The 14,167-nt window shown below is 41.4% G+C and overlaps 1 protein-coding gene across 3 annotated transcripts in view; it reads left to right on the plus strand.

Annotated features, from left to right (window-relative positions):
- The window catches only part of Prdm5 (PR/SET domain 5), a 168,642-nt gene extending 154,783 nt beyond the window's left edge, over positions 1 to 13,859 (plus strand). For all 3 annotated transcript variants that reach the window (XM_052720226.1, XM_052720228.1, XM_052720227.1), the window contains exons 14-15: positions 5,841 to 5,945; positions 13,423 to 13,859. In XM_052720226.1, the coding sequence (XP_052576186.1) occupies positions 5,841 to 5,945; positions 13,423 to 13,587 (270 nt within the window). In that variant the 3' untranslated portion in view covers positions 13,588 to 13,859. The remainder of the gene's footprint in view (positions 1 to 5,840; positions 5,946 to 13,422) is intronic.
- The last annotated feature ends 308 nt before the right edge of the window (positions 13,860 to 14,167 follow it).

The raw sequence follows: 14,167 nt of genomic DNA on the forward strand, positions 1-14,167 counted from the left end.
ACAAACTTGATGTTTGATGGAACCCAGTAATAATCTTTTGACCATACAGTCTCACTAAAAAAAAAAAAAAAAAAAAAGAGTTTGAGTCTTGTCTGCCACATTGAGGGCACTGGTCAGGGCTGACCTGTAGTCAATGGTCAGGATTACTGCAGGTCATGGACGAGCTGTGGTATGAAGTGCCATAGGAGACACACACACTTGCCTTGCTCCAGATACCCCAAACATCCCTGCAGAAAGATTGGTGGATGAGTCTTGCTGTGGTCAAGACTAGTAAGAGTCAACCTGGTTTCATGTGGTCTACACACTGTAGGCTCCATATTTTAACATGGAAATGCAGGGACAGGTTTTAGAAATCAACTGCCTACCAGGTTGAGATTTCGTGGCTGACAAGCCCAACACCAGGTCATAGAATCATCTCTAAGTAACTAGTATAGCTTGATGTTTACAAGGTCCCTCTTCTTGATACCCAAAATAGTTCCCCTCGATAGAGAAAGACATGACCTTGGAAGAAGGAGGGTTGTGATGGTTCAAGTTTTAGAATAACATAAAAACAGTATTTTAAGACTTTTAACTTTTATGCAGAAATGTAAAACTTGGGGAAACAGAGAGACTCAAGTAACGAATAACCCCTCCCCATGTGCCCTCAGCCACATCAGACAAGTAGTTTTGCCTATTTAAGCTCCCAAGCATATGAAATTTAAGGCTTTGGGTATATTTTCATGTAGGCATAATTTGTTTTAAAATTTGTTTTCCTAGATAATGATAAAATTGAATCATAGACATCCTAGCAGCAAAGATAGTTTTATTCTAAGCCTATGCAATTCAAAGTGTGGCTCAAAAGCAATGGTGGCTCATTATGAAAGGTGAAGATGTGGCCGGGTACCAGACCAAGCTCCAGGAGTCCAATTGATGAGAGAGAGGAGGGATTCTATGAGCAAGGGACATCGAGATCATGATGGGAAAACATACAGAGATGACCAGCCAAACTAGTGGAGACTCATGAACTGTGGACCAACTGCTGTGGAGCCCCCATGGGACTGAACTAGGCCCTCTGGATAGGCGAGGTAGTTTAGCTTGAACTGGTTAGGGGTCCCCAGGCAGTGGGATTGGGATCTATCCCTGGTGCATGAGTGGGCTTTTTGGAGCCCAGTGCCTATGTGGGACACCTTGCACAGCCTTAGTACAGGGGGGAAGAGCTTGGACCTGCCTCAACTGAATGTACCAGGCTCTGGTGACTCCCCATGGGAGATCTTGCCTTGAAGGAGGTGGGAATAGGGGGTAGGGAAGAAGGCTGAGGGGTGGGAGGAGGGAGGTGAGGGGAATCTGTGGTTGGTATATAAAATGAATAGAAAATGTCTTAATAATAAAAAAAGAAAGGTGAAGATGTGCTGAGGAGTGTCATATCACAATATTTTGACATTGTGGTGATGTTCAGATGCATAACTTCTCCAAGTATTGACTTTTTATTATCTTTTCTAAATGACCACTCTACAATGGTCTACAACAGACTGCAACAACTGCCATCTCCTAGTGTGTGTGTGTATATATATATATATATATATATATATATATATATATATATAGTGCAAAAAACATAATGTAGAACCTCTGTGCTTTGCCCTCCTCCAGATACATGAGCCAATGTTGGGAGATTTGGTGGGGAAGGGTGTGCTGCTGGCATCTAGTGGATACTGAGGACAGTCTCTTCACCCAGGAATTACCTGGCCTGAAATTTCAGTAGTTTCCAGATTAAGGAAGCTTGACCTAAACTAATGTCGGTAGTTCAGCTTCTCTGTGTGTTATCTGCAGAAGGATTGGTCGGTGGGTCTTGCTATAGTCCGGGATGGAAAGAGTCAATCTGGTTACATGTTGTCTGCACACTGTAGACTTCATATTTCATCCTGAACATTAATGCAATGTTTCAAAGATGAGATTAGAAGGTAAAATTTGCTCCAGATCCTTTAAAAGTGTAACACAGTGCTTCAGTTTACAAGGCACTTTCATGTGCACCATGGTTTGTCTACAAGGTTAACCAATATCAGGGCTGCTAATAAAAAGTTACAGGGAGGACTGGAAATTTTCTGGGTATATAGAAATTTTGTGTTTAAGAAATCTGGCCGGGCGGTAGTGGCGCACGCCTTTAATCCCAGCACTCGGGAGGCAGAGCCAGGCGGATCTCTGTGAGTTCGAGGCCAGCCTGGGCTACCAAGTGAGTCCCAGGAAAGGCGCAAAGCTGCACAGAGAAACCCTGTCTCGAAAAACCAAAAAAAAAAAAAAAAAAAAAAAAAAAAAAAAAAAAAAAAAAAAGAAATCTGTATCAAGTCCATGCTCCAGGAATTTTAAATCAATATTTGTGTGTATGTGTGTACTCTTGAGCATTTGTGTTTCAGCACATGTGGAGTCATTGTGGGACTGTGTTCTGGGGATGAAACGCAGGGTGCCAGGCTTACCGGCAAGTACCTTTACAAATTGAGCCATCTCACTGAACTAGATAATTGCATGACAATATTTGTGCCACTTTAAAAAGAACTTTGTTTGTTTGGCTATTTGTTGATTTTATGTGTTTGTTTTATTTTATGTTGGAAACAGCCCCATGCAGTCCAGACTGGCCTCCAACTTTCCTTGTAGCTGAGAATGACCTTCAAACTGATCCTCCTGCTTCTGCCTCCCATGTGCTGGGGTTACAGATGTGCACCACTATAATCAGGCAATTTTTAAGATGATTTTTTTAAGCTTGGAAATAAGAACTGGGGCTGGGAGATGGCTCAGTATATAAAGCACTTGATGTGCAAGTGTAAGGGCCAGAATTTGGATCTCCTGCAGCCACATAAAAATTCAGGCAGTCCCAGCAGCCAGTTTGGGATCTGAGCACTTGGGAGGAGGAAGCTGGGCAAGATGACTTGCCTAAATCTGTGAACTTCAGATCAACAGGGGACCCTTCCTGAGTAAATAAAGTGGAGAGCAATCAAGGCACTAGCATCAGTTTCTGGTGTCCACACATATGTGCACACATGCACCCACACCCATGCAAAGGTACATACATGCACATAAATAATTGAACAAAAAAAGTAATAAGACAGGATCATCTAGGAAAATTCATCATTTTCCTAACCTCTAGACAGGGAAAGCATTGATAAATATAAAATAGTGCAATCTAGAAAAAAATTACATGAAATTAATTTGAAATGAAAGATAACTTTCATGTCCTAACATGCCTTTGTATATGTGTGTGTGTGTGTGTGTGTGTGTGTGTGTGTGTGTGTGTGTGTGTGAGAGAGAGAGAGAGAGAGAGAGAGAGAGAGAGAGAGAGAGAGAGAGAGAGAGAGAGATCAAAACCTCAATAAGTTTTTCTCAAAGGGGCAGAGTTCCCAACAAGGTCTATCACAAACAACTGTTTCTCAAGAGCCTTCCTGATTGACATTTAGAGCTGTTTGAAAACCTTTATGAGTTCAGTTGCTGCTCCTTCCTATGGAAAGACATCAGTGATTCACAACTAGCGTTGGGTTGTCTATAAGCAAGGTCCTAGGCACAGCACTCCATAAGGCCACCTTCTAGATGAGCTCTGCCATGTGTTGTTTGACTAATTAGATGGTTGCTTAATTCTGCCACTCCAGGATTATGGAGTTGGGCTGATAAAAAGATTGCCTCCAGTTAGCACCAGTCCCCAGGTCACAATGACAAAGAACAGGCTCTCACAGACTGGGTAATCATTCAGAAACAGCATAAATCAAGAACCTAATCATTGTGTCTAGTTAAATCCAGCTGATGAGTCAGAATGTGTGATTTATTCTACGTTTTCCTCCATGGAACGTCAGTACCAATTCCCATAGTACTCTGTAGCATCAGATTGTGTTCTCATATTCAGGATCCCTGCAGTGGATGACAGAAGAAAAGCAGCGAAATTATTGAGACTGATGCAGTGAATGAGTTCTTACCTAAGAGTGACAGGATATTCTGAAACGTAACAGTATTTCTGTTATTGTAACAAATGTCTGAGATAATTAACTTAAAAGGAGAAAAGTATTAGAGCTTTTAGTCACTGAACCCTGCTGCTTCTGAGCCTGTCACATGGAGCACATGGTGAAGGCAGCTGCTCACCTTATGGTGGCTAGGAAGCAGAAAGAAAGGAAGAAAGCAGAGCCCACAGTTCATTCAGGGAATACTCCCTGTCATCTAACTTCCTCCCACCTGCTACCACTACTCCTAAGTAGTGCCACCAATAGGACTAGCCTTTAACACATGGGCCCTTACGGAGGACTAACCCAAATCATGGCAAGTGGTATGAGAACATACTTATGCATTCTAGCCACACGGGCATGTAAATTGCTTCATTTGTCTCCTTGGGAAGGCAAGCCATCATTCAGCCTCAAGTCTATTAACTTGACAGAAGTCAAAGCATCTTATGGCTTCCTAAGCTTTCTTCACTATAATAAAGTTCCTTGTTGACAGTCTCTGTGTAACTGTCTTAACTTCCATGATCCTCGGTGAACCTAAGGGGAAGTGATTAGCGAGTAAAATTATAATTCTCTTGTACCCTTGGCCATATGCATGGGTTCTTGTTGCACAGGAAGGGGAGGGCTGCCTGTACTTGGGAATGTTCCAGGGTCAATGGAGACTTCACAGTTCTCAGAGAAAGGGGTAGGAATAGGAGCACATATCTCCTGGCACCACACATTGTACCCACAGCATCCAGCCTGGGCACTTGTCTACCTGTGCTTGGCTAATGAGGGTTGATGTGTTTGCAATGAAGCAGGTTAGGAGTAATGACAAGTTAGTAGGAAGCAGGTGTGGGTTCTTTTTCAGAAAGAGAATGCACGTGTTTCCCCATCCTGATTCGTCTGGTTCTCTATAGGGACTTGTTTCTGCCCGTCATTTAAGAGACTTGCTGGATTGGGAAATCTCCAGTGTGCTCTCTCCTGCTGTTTTATAGATTGGAATCCTTTAAAGGAGGTCATTAGGTGACTAGAAAATGTGGGCACTTTTCTCCCTTTTGAGACGCAAACTTAAGAGCCCCTAACAGAAAAATGAGAAAAGTCTCACTTAGAAATATTCATTTAGATTTAATGAAAAGAACTCTCTACCAGGAAGAAAAGTTTGGTAATAAAGATTAAAAATACATCAATCAAAGGTAAATTCTAACTTTTAAAATTTATCTTCAAACTTACATAGAAATTCTGGTTCTCTAGTGCCTATGAGACACTTTGAGCAGCCTTGGTGCAGGGAGGAGGGACTTGGACCTGCCTCAATTGAATATACCAGGCTCTACTGACTCCCCATGGGAGACCTTGACTTGGAGGAGGTGGGAATGGGGGGTGTGTTGGGAGGGAAGGCTGGAGATTGAAAGGAGGAAGGACAGGGGAATCTGTGGTTGATATGTAAAATGAATAGAAAAACTCTTAATTTAAAAAAAAAAAAGAAATTTTAGTTCTGAAATAATCAATCCAGAGATTATAGTGATTGCATCATTTAGCTGAGTGAGCCCTCAGCTTTCTTTGGTGACAATACCCAAAAATACCATAGTAAAATTTTATGGTGCCTCTAAACTAAAAGAAATAATTAAAAATTGGATCAAAATACCCAAGGTATTAGTGGAGGACAGGCACTGTCTTGTCCTTGTCACTCACTGTCAACTAGGAGATTACAGTGTCCAGGAATGATAATCAGTGTTTCCTGTGAGGTTCTGAAACAGCTCAGCTCTCCCCTGTGCATTTGCTGCAGCACCTGCAACCCTCAGATGGCGTCTTCCATCTCAACACTCGCCTGTCCGTGGAGGTTCAGCAGCCAGTCAGTCCGTCCCTCAGTCACTGACATTCGTGCTGCTCTCTTTTCTTTGCCTGCAGGAGAAGCCATACCAATGCTCAGAGTGCAGCAAGGCCTTCAGCCAGAAGCGGGGCCTCGATGAGCACAAGAGGACGCACACAGGAGAAAAGCCCTTCCAGTGCGATGTGAGTTGGGATTCTCTTTTTCCTTCCCTGATACTCTGCAGTACCAGGAGGGCTGTCTGTGCCTGTGCGTGTGTTTTGTGCGTTTTTCGATGCCTTATGCCGCTTATAACTCTGGGCTGCATGTTCAGCGCACCCATATTTTATTCAGTACGCTTTACTAGCCCCAAATAAACTGTGGTTTTCTTCAGGATATCTTCCAATGTTTGATTCGATGGAGCTCTTAGACTTCTGGGGTGTAAAGTGGGGATAGTTTGAGGCAACTCAGGTGTCTGCCCAAGTCTTTGACAAGTTAGTGACAGTTGAACCAATAGAGTGGATATGATCAAAATATATTGTTATGTGTGCCTGAAATTCTTTTTAAAAATCAGAATGTAAAAAAATATTTAGCTACTCATAGATGTTAAATACAAACTGAATTTTCAGAATATGTATATAAATTCCTTTAGGTTAAATAATGCTACTTAGGACATTTCCTATTTTGGATATTTGAATTGAACTGAAATAATTTGACATAACTGTTCACATTATTTTTGTAAGGGAAAAGTACTTCTGTCCTTAGTAAACTTAATAAGAACATTGACGGGGGAAATGATGTTTTTCCTCCAGTGGTTAAGTCAGCTGATCAACCCAAGTGTTTGAGAAGGCACCAGGGAGCCTGTTCTTGACACATAAATATAAAAAAGAGAGCATCAGTGGAAGTTGGAGTGAGAAGAAACACTGAGGTTGTAATGTGTGAAATAGCTCAGTACACATTCCCTGTAAATGCTGAGTTCACTCGAGCGTAATCATCCCATCGGCATGTTGCAGCAGGGATCATACGGTGCGAGGAACTGCAGTGAAGGGAAACTCAGAAACACAGGACCCTGTCCTGTGAAACTTCGCTGTAGGCTAAAGCAGCAATGTACTCGTACTCATAAAAATACCTTCATCTCCAGCAGATTTTAAGAAAACCCACCTGTAGCAAGAGAAATGTGTAAAAATAGAACATGGTACTGAAATGGAGCTAGCTTAATAATTTCAGTTAGTTTAATTCTTTTGTAGATACAGAACCTATTTAAGTGCCTTATTGTACTGCACAAATAACTGCTTCAGGCCTGACATGATCTGTCAGTGGCATATGGACACTTTGCTACCATCATGCTCAACCCACCTCTGACATGTGCCGAATATTTTTGTTGAACTTGTCTCTGGGCGAATTGATTTATGGTGTTACTTGTTTAGCTATAACTTACAAGTCTATTTTTTTTTCTGTCTGCATCTCTCTCATTTACTCCTAAGAGTCAAAACTCCCCAGTTATAAGTGCCTCCTAAACTTCTCTGATGTGCAGCCTGCTCAGTGTAACAGAGGCTGTCACTGCTCCAAAATTGTCTCCTCTTGACTTTATTCTTACCCTGCTCCTCTGTCTCTTCCTCTATCCGTAGCTGGAGAACTCCCAGATCCATTACTTCCTCTAAATTTCTGTTCATACTAGCAACTGGAGCCCTTACCTTTTCTCATTACTTCATATGTCTGGTGTGTTCCCCTGGGCACCTTCGACATGATAATTCGAGATCTTTTTAAAAGTTAAAAGATTTATTTACTTACTTTGTGTGTTTGTATGCATGCGTAGAGGTGTGTCATGGTGTAGGTGTAGAGGTCAGAGGGCAACCTGTGGGACTCCACACTCCTTCCACCATGTGGGTCCTGTGCTGGCTAATCTTGGTTGTCATCTTGACTACATCTGGAATTAACTAAAATCAAAGCCCCTGAGGACACCTGTGAAAGATTTCCTTCCTTAGATCATTTGCGGTGGGAAGACTCACCCTAAATCTAGGCCACCCTAAATCAGGTGACAGTGCACGTAAAAGGACATGGGGAAGGAAGATTTTGCTTCCTGCCTGCTTGCCCTCACTCTTGCTGGTTCTCTGGTGCTCACGTCTTTGAGGCCAGCTATCTCTCACCCATGCACCCAGGCCAGTTCTCCACACTGCTGCAGCAAGGGGCAGGGCCAGATCACCTGTTCTCATGTCCTCTGGGCCTACTCTCCAGCCCCCATGCCACCAGGGCCAGCTCTACTGTGCTGCCCAGGCAAGGTGTGGGGCCCACTCTCTGGAGTGCTGTAGCCAGTGATGAGTGGGTCCAGCTCACCAGCTCTCATGCTTTTGGGACCAGCTCTACTGTGCTGCCCAGGCAAGGGGCAGAACGAGCTCTCCCATACGTATGACCCAGGGCCTGCTCACTTGCCTGGTGGTTGGCAGCATCCTCTGGGGTGTCTTCTGCCCCACACCTCTCAACGAGTGGCAGGTCTCTTCTGACCTCTTGGCCGCCTCAAATATGAGTTTGTAATAAACATCTTTGGTTATACTGACAAGTTTTTTTTTTAAGTGGATGTTTGCTTTTATAACCAACAAACAATCCGGAATTTTATCAAATGCCCTTTCAATATCTGTATGTTTGTCTTTTTATTTGTTCTACTAATATGACATGTTCCTCTGTTTGCTTTCCTATTTGAACCACCATTGCAATCTTGAAATAAACCCTACTTGGCCATGCCTTATAAGTCATTTAATAGAGAGTTACATTAAATGTGGTTGTTTCATTTTTTTTTTTGTGTGTGTGTATGTATGTGCACGTGCATCTGTGTATTTGTGTGTGTGTGTGTGTGTGTGTGTGTGTACTTTTGCATCTAGATCCATAAATGTTGACCTCTACTTTTCTTTCTTTCTAATATCTTTATCTGGCTTTGGTGACAAGGCTATGCTAACTACAGGTAATAAGTTTTCAAAGTGCCCTTCTCACTGCAGCAAAGAGATATTGCTGTAACTCTGAATAATTGGTAGAATTCATCTGTGGGTCCATTAGTCCTAGACTTCCTTTATTAATATTTTTTTATTTGATTCAATGTCTTGATGTTGATGTTGAGTTGTTGTTTTCATGTTTTCTTGAGTTTGGTAATCTGACAAACAGTAAAATAAAATCCACTTACCTACTTGACTGACAGTCAACTGTGGTTGCTGGGTTTTCCAAACGATCCACTGGACTGTCTTGCTGGCCCTTATTTAGTTACTTTTTTATGTACTACAGGTTCTGTGAAAGTAGGAGTTTTTTTCATTGTTGGTTTCTGTGTTTTTAAGCCTGGAACTAAGCCTTAGATGTAGAAGGCATGCTGTAGGTATTTTTAAGAATGAATTCTTGAATAAATGGACTACTGTCCTAATTCATGTCCAAATCGTGTCTGGCTTAGAAAGGACCAGCTAATAGGCCTCCCTGACAGTAGCTGTTGACCTGGTTGCTGACCGAATGGCATTTGTCTTAGTCTCTGTTAGAATGCTTCAGTGAATCCCTACCAGTTCCAAGATGTATTGCCACTTCCTTTTAGGATTATTCAGATCCTCAGGCTTTATTCCCAACCTTCAAGCTTCTTGTCCAGCCTTTTCTCTAATGACTTCTAAACCTTTCTTCCATCAAGTAAACGGTGTTTGCACAGCCTCACTTCCCTGCTTGTCCTCTTCTCTCCTGGCAGTGCCTCTCCTCTCTTGGAGATAATCCTTCTCTATCTCTGCCATGTGCTTCCATCCACATCCAGGTGTTGTGGTCCCACTTTGTAAAACTTGTCCCAGTTTCTTCTAGACATTGAGTGTGCTCACACCTGTGCCTCTCTTGGCACAGAGCTAACATCCCTACAAGAATTTATCCTAGACTATGACTACCAGAGAAAGATAGTGTATCCTTTGTCATTTTATTACATCAAGTGCTACATGCATTCATTGTGTTATAAGTATTTTTAACTCAAGTTTATATACAATTCCCATTCCCAACACTGAAAGTATTTCCTTTTCAGTATCTTGTTTCACTATATTCTAAAAGAAAATCGGTCCGCCTCTCTCTTAGAGTAATAGTTAAAAGTGAAGCTTTCGTATTTTTGGTATTTGAATTGGTACTAAGTCAGGACAGGGTTGGGAGTCCCTGGTGGAAAGGAAGAAAAGGAAGTGTCCCTGCTGTGCAGTTTTATCTCTCTTGCCTCTCTTGTTTTCAGTGTGACTATAAATGACCTGGCATTGGGCTGGTTTATTCTGAGCATCATCAGTGTCTTTTAATGGCTGTACTTAAGCTAATGAATGTGAATATTTTCACATCTAGGTAGTCCTTTTCCCAAGTGTGACATCAGCTGCTCTCCACTGCCATCTAAAGCTCTACTCAGGCTCTCAAAGAATAGTCTCTCTTGGGTTGTTTCTATCTCTTCTCCTATGTGGATCCTCTGGACTTCCTTAGTTCTCAGCCAGTACCAAAAACTTCAGACAAAACACAAACAGACAAACAAACAAAAACCAAACTTCAGCATTTTGCTCAGCTTCCTTTACATTCTCTCCAATTGCCATTGCTGTAATTTTCCCATGGAGACTGAGGAAGTGGACTTGTAGTTTGTATCCCACCTTTCACAAGAGTGAGCCCAAATATCTGGAAACCCTTTCATATTTTCTAAGTCACCGTTGTTCCTTAAAATGATATGAGTCAGACCAATGGGAGAAACAACATTCCGTTCCTATATCTCAACTTAAAGTGAGAATCTTCAGTTGATACTGGGATTTGCCCTGGAGATTTGCCTCTGGGGAAGCATAGACTGAGTGCAGACTGCCTGGCTTCAGTTCTAGAAATCACTTTCTGTTGCTGGGAAATCTGGTTAACCTCCATTTCCCGCTGTGAAAATGAGGATACTATACCAATAGCCACTCAAAGGTACATCTATGGGAACTGAGTGAAACAATGTGCAAAAATCACTAAAAGGGCATTCTGGCCAACAATGAAAGCCGTGCTTGGCCCAAAATGGACAAGTGAACAAGATGGTACCTCCTCTGTCATTATAGAGATCACTTGAGGCATATAACATTAAATAAATAAACATTGATAAATACCTAATTGCTGTTTATGATAAAAAACTAAAAAAGGAAGGTATAACACCAAACAGCTCTGGAAGAATAGTTAGGAAAGAATTATCTGTGCTTATGCATCTCTGTATTTTCTCTGTGTTTATTTATCTATTTAGCTTAAAAGATGAGGAGGAGTCAGTCACTAGGATGAGAGCATTTCAGGAGGGCAAGCAGCATAGTTGGAGGCTCCAGGAGTAAGGAGTCCTAGGGGGAGGGAGCACGGTGAGAGAGACAGAGGGAGCAGGGTGACAGTGGCTGGAGAACTCAAGGTTTCCACCATGGAAAGGAACTGACTCAGTGTCAGTCTGTAGGAAGACTCTACAAGCAGGGTGCTCTTTGCTTTGACACGGGTTCAGAGAAGGGGCCAGAGAAATAGACATGGCAGATAAATTCTAAAGTTATCTTTTAAATGAGCACCAATTTGAAGCTACACTTACAAAACAATTTGGTACTTATTTTACATTAAGGTACTTGCCATAAACACATGCTTTAGTTTCTTTAAAATTACTCATAGTTTTTGAGGTATTTATATTGCCCATAGGAGCCACCCATAAATATATATATTCATGTGTATGTATGTATATATATTTATATACATGTATATGTATGGATAGGTACAGATATTATATATGTATGTATATCTGTATTCCTTTCTCCCTTCTGTCATCTGCCACGTTTCATTTTTGTAACTTCAACTAATATTTCTAGATTAATGATCTTGTGCCTTTAAGTTCCCTATGCTAGTAAAGAGATACATCCAGAAAATCACAGAGATCAGTCATTAAGCTGAGGGCAAATGTTTCGCAGGAAAAGGAACAGCTGCTTGAGAACATTTAGCAGAGAATCCCAGCGGGCAGGCAAGTGTCACCACTGCTCTTGAATAGCTGTGTCCTCTTTCAAGTTCCCCCTTGTGGTAGCTCCCCACTTCGTGTCTCTTTCCAATATGCTGATGATACCGCTTGCTAGGGAAGATGAAAGGGAAACTTAGCCTAGCATTTAGTCAGTGTCTACGATATAACTCCAATTTGCATAAACTTTAGACTACATTTAATCTTAAACACTGCAAGGAATTCACCATTGTTGTGACTTTACTGACAAGTGAACTGCAGTGTAAAGGGATACTTCCCCACGTAAAAGTCCATGCTGGCTCCTCACCAAATACTTAGTTCGCAAACACCCTGCCCTCCATCCTGCCACTGATGGCCTGATGGCCCTCGTGAGTAAATCACCTGAAAGGGACAGAGGGTGTCAAGTGCTGCGTAAAACTCTAGATTCCAGCACAAGAAAAAGGCTAAAGAGAGGACGGCAGGTGCGTGTGGGCAAGGACAGGCTTCCTTGGAAAGGAAGTGTGCCTCTGGAGTTCGCTTGTTTTCCACCAAGTACCTGGGACTTCTGCATAAATCATGCACCGTGGCTCCTGCTCCCAGCCACGTTCACACGTCTGAACACTTTCTGAGTTTCTTATTGCTGTGACAGTAAATCCTCCTTCCTACATGAAGCAGAGAGCACACAGTTCTCATTTGCTTCCGTCTCTTCACAAACCTCACTCAGAATGCCAGTTTTCTTTAGTGTTTCCTTGCTCAGCATTTATTGTGCTTTTTGTTTCTACATTACTTCTACATTATTGAAGTAGATGTTATTTTCAAGCAAATGTGCTTTTAGAGAGTATATATAAATGAAAATCTGGAGTAACATCAAACTTGGATTTCCACTTGACTTCCCTCTATGACTGAAGTTATTATGCCTTCCTTACATGTTGCTACTGTGGTAATTTTCATTACCAGATTGTTTGATGGGGATGTTAAGCTAGGCTGTCATGTAGTAGAGTTTATATGAAAGAAACTGCTTATGTGCCTTAGTCAAACAACATACATGCAGAAAGGAAGAAAGAAAGAAAGAAAGAAAGAGAGAGAGAGAGAGAGAGAGAGAGAGAGAGAGAGAGAGAGAGAGAAAAAGAAAGAAAGAAAGAAAGAAAGAAAGAAAGAAAGAAAGAAAGAAAGAAAGAAAGAAAGAAAGAAAGAAAGAAAAGAAAAGAAAGAAAGAAAGAAACTCAATACTAGGTAATAAATTTGAATTGTAATACTTACAGCATTGTTAACCAGTCACACCACAAGTGGTTATAACTCTTAGAGCCTTGGTAGCCAGTCACATCTCAAGTGGGGCTAAATTGAAAACATCACAGTAAAAAACATCTTGTGTATTTATGCCCTGTGGAGAGATGTCATCTGGGCTGTAAATCACAGCACGTAAGGAGTTGTTATGAGTTGTAAATACACTCTGTTATGCTAAGGAAGGTATGTCCCTAGGAAGTTCTTTCTCTGACATGGTCCAGATCTGAGAGATGAGAGGATGCTTGGGGGTGGTGCAAACCATGTAATTAAATGCAAGTGATGCTTGAGAACTGCAATTAACTTCTTTGTCTGGGTGTGAAATTCCTTTTATTCTGAGAGCAGAGTTCTTCCTTAGGCCCACTAGCACATACTTGATAGAAGGAATTTTCATAATGTATATTGTATATATGACAAACTGGTTTGTCATCATAAATATGGAGTATCTGGTTCTTTTCTAGGTTTGTGACTTGGCTTTTAGCCTGAAGAAAATGCTCATCCGACACAAGATGACTCACAACCCCAACCGCCCGATGGCAGAGTGCCATTTTTGTCATAAGAAGTTTACAAGGAATGACTACCTCAAAGTACATATGGACAATGTCCATGGTGTAGCTGACAGCTGATGGGAGCTGTCAAGGACCCAAACCATGGGGAAGGGCTTCTAATATGAACCCCAGATTCTTCTCACCTGATCACTCAACAGAAATGACCAAAAGCAATGCATTGATCTCACAGTGCTCATTTGCCTGTCTTTGAAATTTATAGAGGGACATGAAAACAGAAATCTTACTTGTACCAAAAAGAAATGCAAATCAAAAAAATAATACTTTGTAGCTTACAAAATGCTTTAGGTTATGTTTGTGTTCTGGCTGATTAAAAACTAAATGCAAAGTTATGACTCTTGATTTCCTTTTATGGAGTTTATTAACATTCCCTCATTAGGCATTTGTGTTGTTATTCATGTAGGAGGGTAAGGGGTGCTCACATGCAAATACTGGCTATTGCAGCTGGTTCTTACTAATGCAGACAGAAATCACGACATCCAAGTATTTCTCTGCAGTTACCAATAAGGTCTTGTGTTTTCAAAGTCTCAAGTATGAAAATATGTATAAACAGACAAGGAGTTTCTCCTATTTAACAGTCCATTTAACAATTACCTTACAATAAAGAGATATTTGAGAACTAGAGAGTCTCTAGGAACAT

This window comes from Peromyscus californicus, unplaced genomic scaffold (genome assembly GCF_007827085.1).
Source record: "Peromyscus californicus insignis strain IS unplaced genomic scaffold, ASM782708v3 Scaffold_6__1_contigs__length_162567912, whole genome shotgun sequence".
Classification (NCBI taxonomy): domain Eukaryota; kingdom Metazoa; phylum Chordata; class Mammalia; order Rodentia; family Cricetidae; genus Peromyscus; species Peromyscus californicus.